This window comes from Dipteris shenzhenensis, chromosome 5 (assembly GCF_047967505.1).
Source record: "Dipteris shenzhenensis isolate YYH24624 ecotype China chromosome 5, Dip_SZ_1.0, whole genome shotgun sequence".
NCBI classification, from domain to species: Eukaryota; Viridiplantae; Streptophyta; class Polypodiopsida; order Gleicheniales; family Dipteridaceae; genus Dipteris; species Dipteris shenzhenensis.
Window position 1 is genome coordinate 26,540,335 of NC_141600.1, and position 19,430 is coordinate 26,559,764.

General features: G+C 43.8%; 1 protein-coding gene across 3 annotated transcripts in view; it reads left to right on the plus strand.

Moving 5' to 3' along the window:
* LOC147901804 (uncharacterized) overlaps positions 1-19,430 on the plus strand; it is an 89,601-nt gene that overhangs the window by 15,947 nt on the left and 54,224 nt on the right. For all 3 annotated transcript variants that reach the window (XM_087374790.1, XM_087374791.1, XM_087374789.1), the window contains exons 5-6: positions 13,367-13,426; positions 13,735-13,842. In XM_087374790.1, coding sequence (XP_087230916.1) covers positions 13,367-13,426; positions 13,735-13,842 — 168 coding nt within the window. The remainder of the gene's footprint in view (positions 1-13,366; positions 13,427-13,734; positions 13,843-19,430) is intronic.

Consider the following 19,430-nt stretch of genomic DNA (forward strand, 5'->3'; position numbering starts at 1 on the left):
GGTTCAAGCCCTGAGTCCACCAAGGTACAATAGTACTCCTATCTACAAATGCCTCTGGTCCTCCTTGAGAAGTCTCATAATCAATATCACCTGTAAGTACCAACTCCATAGAGCTACCCATACCAACTAGGTTTGCCAACCAAAGAAAGGTCCTCCTATACCTATCTAAAAGGGTTTCACCCTCTAATTTATCAAGCATTGAGTGCCAAGCGTACAATATGCCATGTTGTAATACTCGCCAGTATCTCCCAAGAAGAGTCCACAAACACATATACAGCTTTGAAAGGTGAGGCCAAAACATCATCCAAAGAGGCATGGCCCAACTAAATGGCGACGAATTGGTAAAGCCCAAGGTGAGTCATGTCTCTCATAGAAGACCTAGGGCCTTGAAAGAGAGAGCCAAGCAATTGAACCCCAAGTCATGAAGAAGGGGCGACGGATAAAGATACTGAGAATCTTAGCTGTCCCCTTCCAAATTATCCTGGCCTGTCTGCAATCCCAAAGGCAATATCCATAGTAGAGAGGTAGCGAGAACAAGTAGGGTCAGCTCCAAACCTAAACCTCCAAAGGTTAACAAGAATCTCGCCATGAATAGAAAGCCAAAAGAATAGAGTAATTTTTATATTCCTGCGAGATTTCCAAAGTCTCCTCTAGAAATTCTTCTGTATGCTAGCGGAAATCTCATAACACTCCCAATGGGGTGCTCTATAGGGCCTCCAACCTCTACAGCTCAACTTCAATTTCTTGGCATTACTAAAAGTGTAACAAAATAAGGGAAGGCTCTTCTCTTGGTGCCCTTCATCAATCCATTCCCATTCCCGGGATCCCATTGCAAGTACTTTATGGGAACACCTCGATAAAGCCACAATCTCCATAGTCCCTAGGTAACAAGATGTGGGTGAGGGTCTAAGTACCACTCTGTGTCTGAACCATGCTTCACCAATCCAACAATCCTAACCGGCTGAAATGGAATGTGTAATAAAACATCATCAGTCAATCTGGACAGCCTGCCGACATCAAAGACCAGGGCATCCTCATCTGCTCCACAGACCACAATAACCTGTGGAGGAATTCCTACTCCAGTGAATGCACCCATCCAAGTGGAATACGAAATTAGCATATCATATGTTTCCATCCAATCCACTGGAATGGCTTCATCATTCTACTGAATTCTGCCTGCGCTCCCTCTGAGATGGCTTACTAATTGGTCCTTACGCTCCTCTGGAAGCTTTTTGAAAGCTTTCTAGGACCCCACTGTGGAGGTGGGACCCCTCTCAAACTTGGACTACTACATATAGTGTGAGTCACCAAGTGGTCTGCCATGATCATCAAGTATGTTGTCGTTCCACATGACAGGATGACTATTTATCTCTTCACAAGAGGAAGGGGAGACTCTCTGAAGAGTACTCCTGAAGCTAGCCCAAGTCTTCAGGATAGGAGCCATAAGAGGGGACGAGGGAGACCTAAGGCAAGCTGACGTGAAAATCCATCTAGTACTTTAACTCTAGTCTCCTCCCGAAGTTGGTGTACAAGACATCATGCTGCACCTAAAGAAATTCTTCCATGGCTCTTGTCTTGGCATAAGTCCTCTCACCACCATCTTGCAGAGCAATCACCACCATCTTGCAGAGCAAGACCTTGCATTGTAAATCCAGATCTATGATGTTAAGCCCGCCTTTATGTGTGGGCAGGATCAATGTCTCCCAAGCCACCCTAGCTATGAAATTTGTTGTGCCATCAAGCCCACTCCATAGAAAATTCCTTACAGGTCTCTCGAACTGAGTGATACACTCACTAGAACAGCACCAGCAAGAACAAATAAACCAAGTATGGCCAACAAACTCTGATTGACTACCACAACCCTGGATGCAAGATTAAGCTTGGCTGAACTCCAAAGAGGAGTTTTCCCCTTATATCTCCAACACTGGCTCAAACTGTTGTGATGGAGAGATACCCATGCCGACCTTGCATCCCAAATACCTGACAGGAACACCCCGCTGAATCCAAGTGAAACCAATGTTATTCCCCCAATCAGGGGTGTCCTCGTGACTAATCCAAAAGCCATCGGATTTATCCCAATTGATGTGTTCCCTTGCAGTAGTGCAAAATATATTCAAGTCTGTCTTGAAAGAAGTGAGTGTATGTGTTGTGGCATCCAAAAAAACAAAGTATCATATGCGAGCTCACTATCCAGAAGTTCTTCATACCGTTTGAGGGGAAGTCCTAGCCCAGAGATATCCTTGGTGGACTGATCTGGAAATCTGAAACCTCTTCCCTCTTACCCCACCAATAAACACGTGGCTGCGGGCTGATCTATAGAAGGAGGATATCCCTCTAATCCATGCATGTGAAAATCCAATGCGAAGAAGGGTACCTTCCAAAAAACCCCAATCTACCTTGTCATAAGCTTTGTCAAAATCCACAAGTAGAATGGTCATGGTCTGCATCACTCAGAAGCTTGCTAAAATGAGAAAATACTATCAAATATGCTCCTTCCATGAATGAAGCCCGTCTGAGTATCATTTATAAGATCTGGAAGCATGGTCTACAAGCGTGGGTTGTCGCTTTCACCAGGACTTTGTAGCAAGTGCCCACTTAGACACTAGGTTCCTGCTGCCCCTTTTTGGAATAAGATGAATGAGACTATCTATAAGTGATTCCGGCATCTCACTAGAGTCCCAAACACCCTGCAAGGCTGAGGTAATGTGATCCCCAATCATATCCCAAAAAGCCATGAAAAAAGAGGGGTTAAGCCCATCCGAACGGATACTTGTCCGTATGAAGGGCAAGAAGTACAGTCCTGCACTCTATTTTGGTGAAAGGTGCATCTAGTGAGGCCCGCATATTTGGTTACACCAACATAGGAATACACTGCTATTCAACATATCTGGCATCATCTTTGGCCTATGTGACAGGATTTGCTGTCAAAAGGAGGTATAAAAATATGTAGCTATGTGCATGACGGCACTAGGATTAGTCTGTAAAACCCCGTCTGAGTTAGTAAGCTGTGAAACACAAACATAGTAGGGAAGAGGAGTCTTTATTAGATTGACTACGATCAAAAAAAGTTGACTTTGTTAACTAGAATAAGTTTTATTGTTTTTACTTTTGATTTGCATTGGTAAAAGAGAACCGTGGGCACAAGGGACTAGGATTAGTCCAAGAATTGGGAATGCATGCATTTCGCTAATCTTTAATGGGTTAGAGTGTTGGTGATTTTGTAGGACTTGGAAGAGTGCAAAAAGGCTCATAGAGCAAGTGCCAAAAAGTAGGTCCCACCAAGAAGGTGGGGCCTTTAAGGAGGGCCCCATGGGATTCTAACAACATAGAAAAAACTGCCCCAAGGTGGGCTAAAAGCAAAAAAGCTCAGCTTTTTGTAAAAGTAGCCTTAGAAAAGAAGGCCTAGTTTTTAGCTGCCTATCAATCTCTTCTTGAGAGGTAGGGGGATAGCAGCCTTGAGACGGCTTGAGCTAAATAACCACTTGGTACTATCCAACCAATCTCCACTTGTGGAAGAAGAACAAAGACTGTATGCATCAAATGAAAAATTCATTCCAAGATTCTTGTCCTGGCATAAGACCTCAGACCACCATCTTGCATAGTAAGGCTCTACTCTTCAAGTCTGGGTCTATGATATTAAGGCCTTCTTCTCGTGTGGGAAGGATGAGGATTACCCTAGCTTTGGTGTTTGCAAAATTATCTAGACCAGTCCAAAGAAAATTCCTTATCGGCCATTTGATTTGAGTGATGCAATCCTTGGAGTGGAACCAACAAGAGCATACAAACCAAGCCGTGGCCAGCAGTACCTTGTTGACCACCACTCTACCACCCTAGAGGCGGAGTTCAAGCTTAGCTGAACTTCAAAAGAGGAGTTTCCTCCTGATACTCTCTAACACAAGGCAAACTGTTGTGAGGGAGAGACACCCACACTGAGTTGGTAGCCCAAATATCTAGTAGTGCACCCCTTTGAATCCAAGTGAATCCAAAATCGGTCCCCCAATTTGGAGTGTCCTGGTCACTAATCCAAAGCCATTGCTTTTATTCCAATTAATATGTGCACTTGCTGCCCAATAGAATAAATCCAAGGCTGCCCTGAATGAGGTAAGATTAAGTGGAGTGGCATGCAGAAAATAGCAATATCATCAAACAACTGACTATCCAAAATCTCCTCATGACACCAACAACATATGCCTAAGCTCTCAAAAACAAGCTCATCGCTTTAGCACAACAAATAAGTCAAAAAAAAGGTTCAAGAGGGCTTGAAATCTGAAACCTCTCCCTCTTTACTCCTGTAATGAGCACTTGGCTATGGGCTGATTTTTGTACAATGAGGAGACACCTCTAATCGATGAATTTGAGAATCCAAACCGTAGAAGGGTACCCTCTAAAAAAACCCAATCTACTCTGCCTTTCTCAAAATCAAGGAGCAGAATGGCAAGTCTTTGGCTACTGTGTATGGCCCAATGAGAAAAGGAAAAAATGTTATCAAATATACATTTTCCATGCACGAAGCCCATTTGCATATCATGGATAAGGTCTAGAAGAAGTGGCTGCAAACGCAAACTAGTGGCTTTGGCCAAAACCTTATAACAAGCTCCCAAGGGATTGATGGGCCTCCATTGGGAGATAAAATTCCTGCAACCTCTTTTAGGGATGAGATGAATGAGACCCTCTGTGAGTGAGTCAGGCATAGTACCACAGTCCCATATACCTTGCAGGGCTAAGATCAAACGATCCCCAATCATATATCGAAAAGCAATAACCCATCTGAGAACCTGAGCACTTACCCTTATGCAAGGCATGAAGTGCAGTCTTAAATTCCTGGTTGGCAAAAGGTGCATCAAGCATAATTGTCATGTGTGGTTTCACTAATGTAAAAACATGCTGCCACACCCTATATCTGGCATCATCTCTAGCTGGTGTGTCGGGATTTGTTGACAGAAGGGAGGCATAAAAATCTGTAGCTATGTGCAAAACGGCAGGATGATTTGTTTACAAAACACCATTCAAGTCAATAAGTTGAGAATGCTTTGTGCAATTGGCATACTGATTTTTAGGCCAAGGGACTTCAAAACTAGAAGGCTCAGAGAATGAGCTGTTGCTCCTTCCCAGCTCTCCCCCTGCTACCCCTCCCTAGCTCTCCGCTCAGCCTCTAGCTCTCTCATTTAGTCACTCCCTCCCCCCTCCCCCTCTCTCCTCTGTGAAGATTGTGGGAGAGAGGGAAGGAGTCTCACTTGCGGCTTTCTCACATGCACAATGGGGGAGTACACACAAAGGTGGAGGCTGAAAACAGTTTTTCTCTTCTTAGTTGTGTAAGCCAAAAGAACTCTAGTACAAAGAAATAGAAGAACCCTATATGTGGGTCTCAAACCAAACTCAACTAACTAAGGTGGCATACTAACTGAGCCACGAACTAGTGTAGATAAGGATAGCTGTCATCTAGCTATTATTCGTGGGCGGTGTACCAACCGCATCTCCAGCTAACAAGTCGGTGACATAAATACACAACGGTCACCTTGGCATATCGCGAGTGGAGCTCGATATCTCAACACTCCCCCTCGAGCTCAATCCCAATTCCTGCACACCAAGCAGGTCTCTGAACTTGCGCAGCTTCTCTACGCCCAATGCTTTCGTGAATATGTCAGCTACCTGATCCTCTGTGCTGACATAAACTAGATCAATAAGACCTAGTAAAACCTTCTCCCGCACATAGTGATAATGCACCTCAATGTGCTTTGTTCTGGCATGAAAGACTGGGTTCTTTGCCAAGTGTATGCTGCTCATGTTGTCACAATAAATGACAACTGGCCCATCTGTAGACTGATGCATATCATAGAGTAGCTTATGCAACCAAGCTACCTCACATGCAGCCATTGCTGCACCCCTGTACTCAGCCTCTGTGCTCGACAAGGCAACTGTAGGCTGTTTCTTGCTGCTCCAAGTGACTGCAGTACTCCCAAAAGAGAACACATATCCACTGGTAGATCGTCTATCAGAAATACTACCAGCCCAATCAGCAACTGTATCTGGACCCCAGCCTCATAAAATAGTCCATACTGCAATGTGGACTTCACATACCTGAGTATGCGTCTAGCCGCATCCAAATGCGGTTTCCTTGGAGCCTGCATAAACTGACTTACCAACCCAACAGCATAGCTCAAATCTGGCCTGGTAATAGTCATGTAAATCAAACTTCCTACTATGCGTCTGTACATAGTAGGGTCCTCCAAAAGCTCACCTGCATCTGCGCTCAGCTTCACATTCTGCTCCAAAGGAACTGAAATAGGCTTACAGCCTGTCATCCCATATTTGGACAGCATGTCCAATCCATACTGCCTCTGCAAGAGCTGTATCCCACTTGGTGATCTAATCACCTCAATGCCCAAGAAATAACACAACTCTCCCAAATCCTTCATCTTAAACTTCTGCCTAGTAGCATTTTCACATGAAGGATATCTTCATCACTATCACCTGTGATGATCAAATCATCAACATAAATGACCAGCAGCATAATCCCTTTCTCTGTTTTTCTCACATAGAGTGAGTAATCTGCCTTGGAAATCTGAAAGCCAATAGTGACAAGATACTGCCCTATCTTGTCAGACCATGCTCTAGGTGCTTGCTTCAAGCCATACAAGGCTTTCTTCAACCTGCAAACAAACTCAGGATGAATAGCATGAACATAACCTGCTGGCTGCTCCATAAAGACCTCTTCTTGCAAATCACCATGCAAGAAGGCATTCTTTACATCCATCTGATGTAAAGACCATCCCTTTGATGTAGCCATAGCAATGGCTGCTCTTATGGTTGCCATCCTTGCAACCGGGCTGAAAGTTTCTTCATAATCAATGCCATATGTCTGTGCATACCCCTTGACAACTAATCTTTCCTTGTATCTATTCACAGAACCATCTGCATTGTGCTTGATCTTATAAACCCACTTACAGCCAATTGCATTCTTGCCTTTAGGCAAAGGCACCAATTCCCATGTAGCATTAGCATCCAAGGCATCCATTTCTTCATCCATGGCTTTCTCCCATTTTTCATTTTCCATGGCTTGCTCAAAAGAAGTGGGTTCTGGTTCCTGTATCACTTTGACCATATAGGCATAGTGAATGGCTGTAAATCCATCATATTTCAGCCTATCCACAGGATACCTAACCCTGGTAGACCTGCGCAAAATAGGCTCACTTCCAGGTGCTCTCAAAACATCCCTGGTCTTCCTTACTCCAGGTGTAACAACAGAAGGAATACCCAACTCATCATCAATGCTCTGTTCTGAGCCACTGGATTCACCATCCACACAAGAGTGACGTGCATTCACATCAAACATGGGCTGATCTACCTTCTCTTTTCCTTTTTGTGATACCCGTGTACCACTATCTGCATTGCTTTGAGGAGATTCTCCTGATCTCAATCTACCTGTCCATGGCGAAGTATGTGAACCACTGCTAGAGGACACTGCAGGTCCACTGATATTTTGTGATTGTTGCTGTGAATTTTGTGCAGCATTACCATTTTGTGCATCTACATCAATGATCACATTTACTGGTTTATACCAGCTGCTCATCTCATCAAAAACAACATCTCTGCTCACTGTGAACTTTCGTGTAGAAGGGTTATAGCATCTATACCCTTTTTGCTGCAGAGAGTAACCAATAAAGACGCACTTCTCAGCTTTTGGATCCAACTTGGACCTCAACTCATTTGGCACATGGACATAGGCAATGCAACCAAAAATCTTCAAATGAGAAATATCTGGTTTCCTACCAGTATACATCTCCTCTGGCGTCATGCCATGTATTGCTGCAGTGGGAGTCCTGTTCATTATATAGACTGCTGTAGCAACTGCTTCAGCCCAATAATAATCTGGTAGATCTTTTTCATTTAGCATAGCCCGAGATACCTCTCCAATATGTCTGTTTTTTCTTTCTGCAATTCCATTTTGCTGTGGGGTATGACTGCATGAATATTGCTGCTTTATACCATGCTCCTGCAAGAACCTTGCAAACTCATTTGAGAGGTACTCTCCCCCTCCATCTGACCTTAGGCATTTTATTTGCAGGCCTGTTTCTTTTTCAACCATAGCTTTGAAAGCTTTTAAGTGCCCAAACACTTCACTTTTCTTTTTCATAAAATACACCCACAGTTTTCTGCTGAAGTCATCAATAAATGTGACAAAATAGTAACAGCCTCCAATAGATGCAGCTTTTGTAGTCCACACATTAGAGTGGATTAATTCCAATGGTTTTTTACTCTCTTGAACATGCCTAGGAAAAGGTTTCCTTGCTTGTTTCCCAAATTGACAGGCTTCACAAACCTTGTGCATTTCTGCAACCTTGAATTTAGGCAATCCTGCAACAATATTTTGGGCTTGCATTGATTTAAGTCGCTGTATATTAACATGACCAATGCGTTTGTGCCAGATATCAATATCTGCAACTACACCGGTCCCATGTGCAAACATTGCTGCACTCAATTCAGGCATGTCTGCATCCAACGTAAAGATCCTGCCCTTCTTCTTTCCTTTTGCTATCAAGCGACCGTTATTTTTCATATCCTCAACAAAGCATCCATGAGGATTAAATCTAACCTGCAAGCCCTGCTCAACCATTTGACCAACAGAAACCAGGTTCTTGGTGATGTTCGGGACATGAAATACATCAGACAAGTATTTCTTTTTCCCATCCTGCATAGACAAAGGAATTTTGCCAATCTGCACAATAGGATGTGTAGTATCATCACCAGTCTCCACAAATCCTGGTTTTTCCATTTTTCTTGCATCCTGCATCCATTCAGCGTGACCTGTCATGTGGTTTGACGCACCCGAGTCAACATACCACACATCATTGCTTTCTTCTGCACTTGTTACAGAATTTGTCATATGCTGCACCATAAACAAATGCTCATTTCTGTCATCACCCTGTCTACTAGAGGATGCATAATTGCCTTGCTGCAATTTTCCATTCATAATGTCATTCTGCTTTTTATAGCAGTCCTTAGCCATATGACCCATTTTGCCACAATAGTAGCATTCAATATTGCTGTTTGCATTTTGGCCTCTCTGCCATCCACCACGACCTCTTTGGCTCCCCTTGCCTCTAGAGTTACCACGTCCTCCTGCATAGGACTGGTTTTCTTGCGTTTGCTGCATATTCTGATTTCTACCACGGCCTGCAGATCGGCCTCCTCTACCTCTGCCTCTGCCTCTGCCTCTACCTCTGCCAGCATTTGAGTAGAAGACAGTTTCTTTTGAAGTTCCTGCTGAAGAAGATGCACCACCATTTCTCTGCTCTTCAGAAATTAGAAGAGCAATCAACTCCTCAAAATCTGGAAATTTTTCATGGACGGCAATGGATGTCCGGAATTGTGCATAATCCTTTCCTAGACGATTCAAGGTCACAGAAACCAAATCGTCATCATCCACTGGCGACCCAATGGAAGCAAGTGCATCTGCAATTTTCTTCACTTTCATGTGGTAGTCATTTATGCTCAAATTTTCTCTCTGCACATTGTGCAACTCCTGTTTGAGTTGCATTTTCCTGGCTTGCGTATTTGTGCTATACATTTTTGCCAAAGTATCCCATGCCTCCTTTGGCGTATTTGCATCCTGAATATGCACAATCATGGAGTCCGAAATACTGATAGACAGCCAGTACATAACTTTCCTGGCTCTCTCATGCCATCCTTTGAATGCCTGCATTTCCTGTTGACTGGGAACATTAGGAAGAACAGGTTCTTCTTCATTTCCTGTAATGAATTCCCAATAGCCTTTTCCCATCAAGAAATTCGTCATTCTAAACTTGCATGCCTGGAACTTGTTCTTGTCAAGCTTTTCAGTGACAATCTGTGAAAGAGAATCAGATGCCATTACAGAACACTGCAAAATATTCTGTCACTGCAAAAAACACAGCTTTTGCCTCACACGGGCAGATCTGTAAAACTGACGAAAGTGGTATTTCACCACACAGTCACTTCCTAGTGACGATTTTGCATCAACAGGCAACAGGCATGAATCTGCAACTCCCAATATCTCTGCACACAGGCATACGATGCAATTTTTGCGGCACTTTTCCACTGACTAGCCGCGCAGTGGTCGCACAGCCAAAAACAGGGCCTTTTTCTGAGTGCCTGCGAAGAACTTCCGCCTTCAAAACGGGCCCCGAAACGGCCTCAAATCAGAAAAATCTACTCTGCCTTTCTCAAAATCAAGGAGCAGAATGGCAAGTCTTTGGCTACTGTGTATGGCCCAATGAGAAAAGGAAAAAATGTTATCAAATATACATTTTCCATGCACGAAGCCCATTTGCATATCATGGATAAGGTCTAGAAGAAGTGGCTGCAAACGCAAACTGGTGGCTTTGGCCAAAACCTTATAACAAGCTCCCAAGGGATTGATGGGCCTCCATTGGGAGATAAAATTCCTGCAACCTCTTTTAGGGATGAGATGAATGAGACCCTCTGTGAGTGAGTCAGGCATAGTACCACAGTCCCATATACCTTGCAGGGCTAAGATCAAACGATTCCCAATCATATATCGAAAAGCAATAACCCATCTGAGAACGTGAGCACTTACCCTTATGCAAGGCATGAAGTGCAGTCTTGAATTCCTGGTTGGCAAAAGGTGCATCAAGCATAATTGTCATGTGTGGTTTCACTAATGTAAAAACATGCTGCCACACCCTATATCTGGCATCATCTCTAGCTGGTGTGTCGGGATTTGTTGACAGAAGGGAGGCACAAAAATCTGTAGCTATGTGCAAAACGGCAGCATGATTTGTTTACAAAACACCATTCAAGTCAATAAGTTGAGAATGCTTTGTGCAATTGGCATACTGATTTTTAGGCCAAGGGACTTCAAAACTAGAAGGCTCAGAGAATGAGCTGTTGCTCCTCCCCAGCTCTCCCCCTGCTACCCCTCCCTAGCTCTCGGCTCAGCCTCTAGCTCTCTCATTTAGTCACTCCCTCCCCCCTCCCCCTCTCTCCTCTGTGAAGATTGTGGGAGAGAGGGAAGGAGTCTCACTTGCGGCTTTCTCACATGCACAATGGGGGAGTACACACAAAGGTGGAGGCTGAAAACAGTTTTTCTCTTCTTAGTTGTGTAAGCCAAAAGAACTCTAGTACAAAGAAATAGAAGAACCCTATATGTGGGTCTCAAACCAAACTCAACTAACTAAGGTGGCGTACTAATTGAGCCACGAACTAGTGTAGATAAGGATAGCTGTCATCCAGCTATTATTCGTGGGCGGTGTACCAACCGCATCTCCAGCTAACAAGTCGGTGACATAAATACACAACGGTCACCCTGGCATATCGCGAGTGGAGCTCGATATCTCAACATCCTCTGCCCCTCCCCTCCCCTCTCAGCCATCTTCCCTTTCTCTCCCCACCTTCCTCCTCCTCGTGGGCTGTTCTTCCCTCCCCTAAGAGCTCCTCCCTTTTTTCCCCTCCCGTCCCCCCTAGCGGGCTGCTCCTCCCTCCCCCACAGGTTTCTCCCCCCCTCCCTTTCCCTGTTGGGCCTCCTTTGTCCCCCCTACGGGATGTCTCCTCCAACTAAAACTGACTCATCTTGACTCCATTTTCTAACACCCCCCCATGGAGGAAAGGTGAGTGACTACTGGAATGGAACCAAGAATAGAACAAGACAATGACGATCAAACTGTGCAATGACGGTCTAGAACCAGACATGGCTCCCATGCTAACTCAAAGGCAAGTGAGCATGGCTTAGAGGCTAGTGAGCATGGTATAGACTCAGAGGCTCACCTAGCATGACTCAGAGGCTCATCATGCATGGATGCATGACCAACTCAAAGGTCTAGGAGACCAATGCACCAACATCCTAGAACTCACATGCCAGGCGTGATAAATAGACCTATCAAAGCCAATACATGGCTCCCACAGTACATCCCCCTCCTGGCTCTAGGGACTAATGAGGGACATGGAGCCACACATGACAAATATAAAATCAATACATCATTTTAGGAGGACTATCCAAGGCTGAGAACCTTTATTGACACCTCAAAAATTCATTTTAGAGGGACTGCTCAAGGTAGAGAACCTTTATTGATCCCAATCATAGAAAATAAAAATATATTTCATTCATTTTATGCATAGCAAGGACAGAGAACCCGTAAATGACCCCAAGTAGCTACTACACATAAGAGTGCACATCTCGATGTGGTGAAGAATATGGCGAGAATGCCCCGAATGATATGTCGATGTCAGCCATGGGAGCAGCTACAAGGAGCAATTGAATGATGACTCTCAAAATGTCGTGATGTGAGGGAAGGAGTGGAAGGGAGCTCAATCATGGAGGAGAGGATGGCTTCTATTTGCGGGCTTCCCTCATCTTCTAAATTGATCATGGAGAATGGAAAGTTGGGAAAGGAGGCTCTGGAGAGGGAGAGAGAGAGAGAGAGGGTAGGCTAGGGAGAGAGATAATGATACTCAAAGAGAGACATAATGAAATGGAAATGAAATAGCAAGAGCAATGAACAAAATGAAAGTACTCACATGTAGACCAAAGAGCTTGTAGGCTTGATACTTGATTGATGTGACAAGCGACAAGTACAGCTCTTATATAGAGCGCACACACACATATGAGTACCAATGCATATGGGATAACTCCCAATGTGGCACGTGGCATCCATAGGACACACTAGACTAAAACTTAGACTAGGACTCACTAGAACAAACCAAAACTGACTCAACTTGAATCCATTTCCTAACACTTTGGTCTTGGAGTTGGCAACGTACATGAACAATAGGATCGCTAATGTTTCGAGGTTCATCTGGAACGTGCAAAAGTATTGCAGACTTACAGTTCTACTTCTCTCATCTTTCCAAAACAGAGAACTTCTAATAGAAAACTCAGAAACATTCTGCAACATTACACCGTATTCTGAATATAGAACTAACATTACGGATTGCGCAGAGAATCACCATTGCCACATAACTCAAAAACTCACAACACTACTTGGACTGTAGAGAATAGATCAACAAATATGGGAAAGTAATAGACATTCGGAAATGTAAAATGCTTACAGCTAGAGCAAAATCTGTCTCTACAACTCTTCTCTCCAGAACATCTCATTCTGGCTCTCATACATTTCCAAGTGTGGGATTGAAGAGGTACTCCTGACAGTGATGACCATTCGTATTTGTAAGCACTAACTACGCATAAAAGACTGCTAAAATACTATCCGGATATTATTTACCTATCACTTTCCACCATAATGGATAGTGATTGCATGGATGCAAGGCATCTAGGCAGAGTGCTTATACACAACCAAGGTTTGTTTTTCAAGACTTAGAATCTATGCATGGAGTCCTTCTAACATGGTAACCCCTTTTTTAATTTCTGCAGCATGGTTGGCTTGGAGCAGACCCAAATAACATCATAGTTGTTCACTGCAAAGCAGGCAAGGTAACCTTTCATCTCGGAATACTGTCTAACTTCCTCTAGCCATTTTGATCATAACACACAAAAAAGATCCTTATCAATGAGGATGATCTTCGAGTTGTGAAAAGCCAAGTAGGATAAGACAGAAAGATTTTATCATCACAAGTTTTAAAATTATAGAAAGATATAACAGTCTTCTTGGCTGTAGGTATCAACAAGTCAGTGAATTGTGCAACTATATAATCAATCTATAAGAAATAGCTATATTTCATTCAGTTTGTATTTTTGAGAATATGGTTTTATTGATGCAGTGCGTTTTCATGGTTTCACAGGGTAGAACTGGATTAATGATTTGTGCTTACCTGATATACTCTAAAGAATGTTCAGATCCAGAGGAGGCAATGCAATATTATGGAGAGAAGAGAACAGAGAATGGGAAGGTTTGCATATGCATTGATCTGATAGAGACTAAGAATGATACATATTGCATGACTTGGTGATTAAATTTAACATTCTTATGCATCTCAACCTAATGTCCAGAAATAGAAGTCATCCCTTCATATAGTCCTCAAATTGACTGGTTGCAGCAGACCAAAGACACCACAGGTTGGTAATACCCACAGATGTATGATAAGAGCTTTATTTATGTTGACTCCTTCCTTCAGCAAAACGTTGTGGAGATGTTGCTCTGTTTGTTTCCCTAGTGCAGCAGACCCAAAGGCACCACAGGTTGGGAATACTCACAGATGTATGATATGAGCTTTATTTATGACGTGGATTCCTTCCTTGGGCACAGCAGGTTGGAAAAGTTCCTCTGTTGGTTTCCCCAGTGCTTTATCCAGGCTGCACTTCTGCATGCTCCAAAGAATCTCCTTCCCAAATGCTGTGCTCAGCACTTTCCCTAGCCCTTTGGCCCTTCAACCCACATTTGCTGCTTTGTTGGTTTTGCAAGCAAAGGATTTAGCCACTATGTCTCTTAAATGCTCATGGATGGAAGTAATTTGGCAAGGAAAAAACTAAACTGTGATAATGCTGCATCCAAGCATCCAACACAAGCAAATATAGAACTGGTAAGCTACAGAGAATAGTTTCTCAGTCACCATGTTCTTACAGAATTAGTACCAAGCCTTCATTTCTCCACCATATCACTACTACTGCTCTTTAATTGCCTCCTCTTCTTACCTCCCCACATCTGTCTACCTGCCATACTTTGTTGGAGGTGGTCGCCTCACCGCTCATGTGTGGCCTAGTCGAGGTGCTGTTGGAAGGCCAAGGGAATCATCACATAAGCAAAGCGTGCATTTTCCTGATCTAATATTATATGGCTATAGGCTCGCCCCCCCCAATATACCGCTTATTCAGTAATCGAAAACCAATCAGTTTTCTTCATATGGCCTTATAAGATTCCGGTAAAAGCCCTTGCAGTATGACTGAGGCCTCTCATCTTAGACATCATTCATTGCTTGCAGTTAGGTTTGTCTAGAACTAGAGCATTTTGGTTGGATAACATTTTCATTTTCTAGGAGTCACTCACTATATTCAAAAAACTCACAATGAGATGGTTTTTCTTCTTCTAAATTTTGAGAAGGCATACAACAGAGTTGATTGGGACTTCTAAGAAGGCACCACTCGTATTGGGTTCAATGAACTTCCATCTTGTATAACCATTCTTGTGGCAAATTTTGTTCGGTGGTAGCATGAGCCTTCCCTTTGAGATCACTTGATTAATCAGCCAAGGGTGTTTATTGGTTTCTTAACTTTTCCTCTTTATAGGTGGAACATTGGGCTATCTACTGCATGCAAGGAGCTAATGTTTCTCAGACATTTCATTGCATATGAGGAGCAAGCCGGGAGGGAAGTGGAAGGGGTGGGGGAGTAGGCCAGGAAGGAGGAGCAGGCCGGGGGGAAGAGAAGGGGCGAGGGAGCAGGTCAGGGCAGGCAGGGAGGAGGAGGGTCGAAGAGGAGGAGCCGGGAAGGAGGGGCGGGGCCGAGGGAAAGGCAGGCCGGGAGGGAAGAGGAGGGGCAAGGGAGCAGGCCAGGCAGCCCCGGGGAGAGAGGAGGAGCTGTGGCCGGGGGAAGGGGGACTCATATTCATGACTCTTGGAATTTGCATCTCCTAAAGTATCCAAATCATACCACATCTTCACTTCACTATACGGGGATCATTGAGAAGGCAAGATTGAGATCCTGGGAAGTCTACGCTTTCTTTGAAGAAGAGGCTGAGGGAAGGCGGGGGAAGGAGAACAAAAGGAGAGGTTGAAGGAATAGTGAGCAGAGAGAGAGGCAGCCTGAGGGCTGCAAGACGGGCCAGCAGATGCAGTTGGGAAAGTCCAAATCAATACCACAACTGGGCTTATCCGCTTGCAAACCTATAGAAAATTGTACGATCTTCTACTTGAATCCAAGCATTAAGGACAGTTACATCCTTCACCTGACCCAAAGCATCTCTATCACTACAGGAGTAAACCAGAATATCAAACTTGAGCCCAGCAGCTCATCATGTCGGCCAAGGTGTGCTTTTAGGAAGTGTTTTGAGCTGTGCATTTCGCTTCGGGACTGTTTTTGCAGCCCATACTCTTGCACTCTCAGGTGCATTTGCAAATACTCTGCATTGTTGGGTGCATTTGCAATTACTTTACAGTTGTGGATGCCTTTGAGCTCCGTTGGATGCATTTGAGCACTTGTGGGTGTGCTGTTTCAGATTTGGGTTGTGCATTTTCAGTTTGGGATCGCACTTCAGATTGCAGTAGAGTGCAATGATTGGTTTATGCCATTTTTGCAGTGATTGCATTGTGCAGTCAGTGGCATTTCAGAGCAGCTAGTTGTACTTCGCATTTGCAGCAAGCATTAGTTTGGGATTTGGAGGCACATTTGCAGCCAGTTGCACTTTTGGGACTTGCAGTTTTTTTCGCAAGTACATTTGCAGCTTGTGGGTATCCCATTTTGCATCATTAGGTACTATGGTTACACAAATTCATCCAGATGGATTTGCAACCTATGGGAGTACATGAAAACAATGTCATTGTGAATCACTTCATAACCCCCCTTGACATTGTGAGAATGTCTCTGATCCCCAAGCCATGTTGATGTCGTAAGAAAAGATCTGTTGACAGGGCTTTGGTGAAGATATCCGCCACATTGTCCTCCAATGGACAATAGATGAGATCAGTGAAGCCATCAAAAATACAATCCCGTACATAATGATAATGATTTTCAATGTTTTTCATGCGAGCATGAAACACATGATTGTTGGCTATGGCAATGCAACTGTGGCTGTCACAGAAGATAGAGTTTGCTTTGCCATCCTGTGCATGATGCAAGTCATGCAATAGCTTCCTTAACCACATTAACTCCGAAGTGGCTGAATTTGTAGCTTTGTATTCTGCTTCACTGGAGGAAAGAGAGACTCGCTCTTGCTTCTTACTGAGCCATGAGATACAAGCTGAAACCAATGAGAAGCAATAGCCAGTAGTGGACCATCTGTCGTCAATGTCCCCTGACCAATCTGAGTCGGTGAAACCACTCAGCTCTAGATCACAATCTGAAGCATAATGCAAGCCAAGAGAGAGAGTGCCATGGACATATCTGAGAATCCTCTTTGCTGCATTCCAATGTGTGATTGTGGGACAATGCATGAACTGGCTCAAAAGCCCTGTGGCGTAGGCAATATCAGGCCGTGTGGAGCATAGATATATCAAACTGCCAACCAACCGCGTGTACAAAGTGCCATCAAACTTTTCAGTAGCATCATGCTTACTCAGCTTGAGTCCCTTTCCCAATGGAGTAGCCACAGGCTTACAGTTCTTCATCTTAAATTTCTACAACAACCCCTTCGAATACTTTGTCTGTGACATAAAAATCCCATCATGGGTCTGCCAAAACTCAATGCCAAGACAATAATGCAACAGGCCCAAATCTGTCATGTCAAAGTTGTGACATAAAGCGGACTGCACTGCTGTAATTTGCTGCAAATTAGTGCTAGTGAGTATGATGTCATCCACATATAGTACCAACATGACCAATTCTGATTTTTGCTGCAGAACATATAGATTTGGCTCTGTATGAGTGTTTACGAAGCCCTGTGACATCAAAAACTGATGTATCTTCTGATACCACGTATGAGGTGCTTGCTTCAACCCATATAGAGCCTTCCTGAGCTTGCATACCTTGTGCTCTTGTCCCTTCACCTCAAAACCTTGGGGCTGATGTACATAGACCTCCTCTTTAAGATCTTTATTGAGGAAAGCGGTCTTGACATCCATGTGGTACACTGACCAACCATAAAATGAAGCAAGAGAGATGACATAATGAATGGTGGTCATCTTGGCCAATGAAGCAAAAGTCTCCTCATAATCTATCCCCTCATCTTGTGCATACCCCTTGGCAACCAAACGGGCTTTGTATTTCTCAATTGTGCCATCTGAATGGTATTTCACCTTGTAAATCCATTTCGTGCCTACCACATTTTTCCCAATGGGCGCATCAACCAAGTCCCATGTGACATTCTTCTCAATGGATTTAATCTTAGATTCCATAGCTTTCTGCCTTGCCGGATTATGCTGACCATCCTTGAAGCTCTGAGGCTCATTTTCAGCTTCCATCACTAAGGTCATCAAAGCAAAATTGACCTTTTTTTTATTTTTCTGAGTGCTGGCCTTGGTTTTTCCTAAGGTAGGCTGATTCTTAGCATCTTGAATGGTCAATCTTGCCCAACGTGGAATAGATTTCTCTACTATACCACTCGGGGCTGCATCAACATCTTTAGTGGCCTCACGACGTTGATAATGTTTCCAAACATGAGGCAATCTATTCTCAATAATTGGCTGCAAATTTGAAACATTTGAGGGAGAGCCATCCTCAACATGTGGCAAGCCATTTGAACTATGAGAAGTAGAAGGGGAAGCATCAAGAGACTCCATCTCATCATCCTCAAACTGGATGATGTCCAAAGGGGTGTCATCGTATGGTGGCAAGTCTGCATTAGCGGGCTGCATGCACTCATTCTCAGCAAAGAGAACATCTTTGCTGATTATTACCTTCCTGGTAGTGGGATTATAAAGCCTAAATCCCCTGCTTTCAGTGCTATACTCCACGAAAATGCATTTGACACTCTTGTCATCAAGCTTTGTCCGATGTGCATCTGGAACCAAAGCATATGCCACTGAGCCAAAAACTCTGAAATGACTAACGTTTGGCTTAAAGCCATACAAAGCCTCAAATGGAGTCACATTAACCAAAGCTTTGGTAGGGCATCTGTTCTGAATGTAAGTGGCTGTCACAAGTGCTTCCCCCCAAAAAGCCTTTGAGACTCTCTTGAATTTCAGCATGCATCTCGTCATCTCCATGAGAGTACGATTATTCCTCTCAGAGAGTGGATTATGCTGTGGTGTGTAAGGGCATGTCAAGTGATGTTTAATCCCATGTTGCTTCAAAAATCCCTGGAATGCATGTGACATGTATTCTCCCCCTCTATCTGAGTTGGGTGTTCCAATTCTAGAATTGGTTTGGTTCTCAGCCATAGCTTTGAAATCCTGAAACCAATAGAACACCTTAGATTTTCCCTTCACGAGAAAAAGCCATGTGAACCTAGAGAAGTCATCTATAAAGGTCACAAAGTACCTTGCTCCTCTATGCATGGGAATAGTCACGGGGCCACATACATCACTATGCACTATTTGCAACACTCTGGTTACCTTGACCCAATTCTTGCCGTGTTTACTGAATGACAAGCGATGCAATTTTACCAAGTGCACACCCCTCATACACTTCATTTGCTGGTTGCTGCAATTTTGGCATTCCCTAAGTAATATTATTGTTTACAAGTAGGACAATGCCCTATGATGGACATGTCCAAACCTAGCATGCCATAAATCAGTAGGACAATGCCTTGTGATGGACATGTCCAAATCTAGCATGCCATAAATCAGCCTGGGAAGTGTTTGCTACAGCTAATACCTTCTGATCATAAGGCTGAGCATTAAGCTTGTATAAGCCTCTGTCATATGTGCTTGTTGCTACAACCTCATAC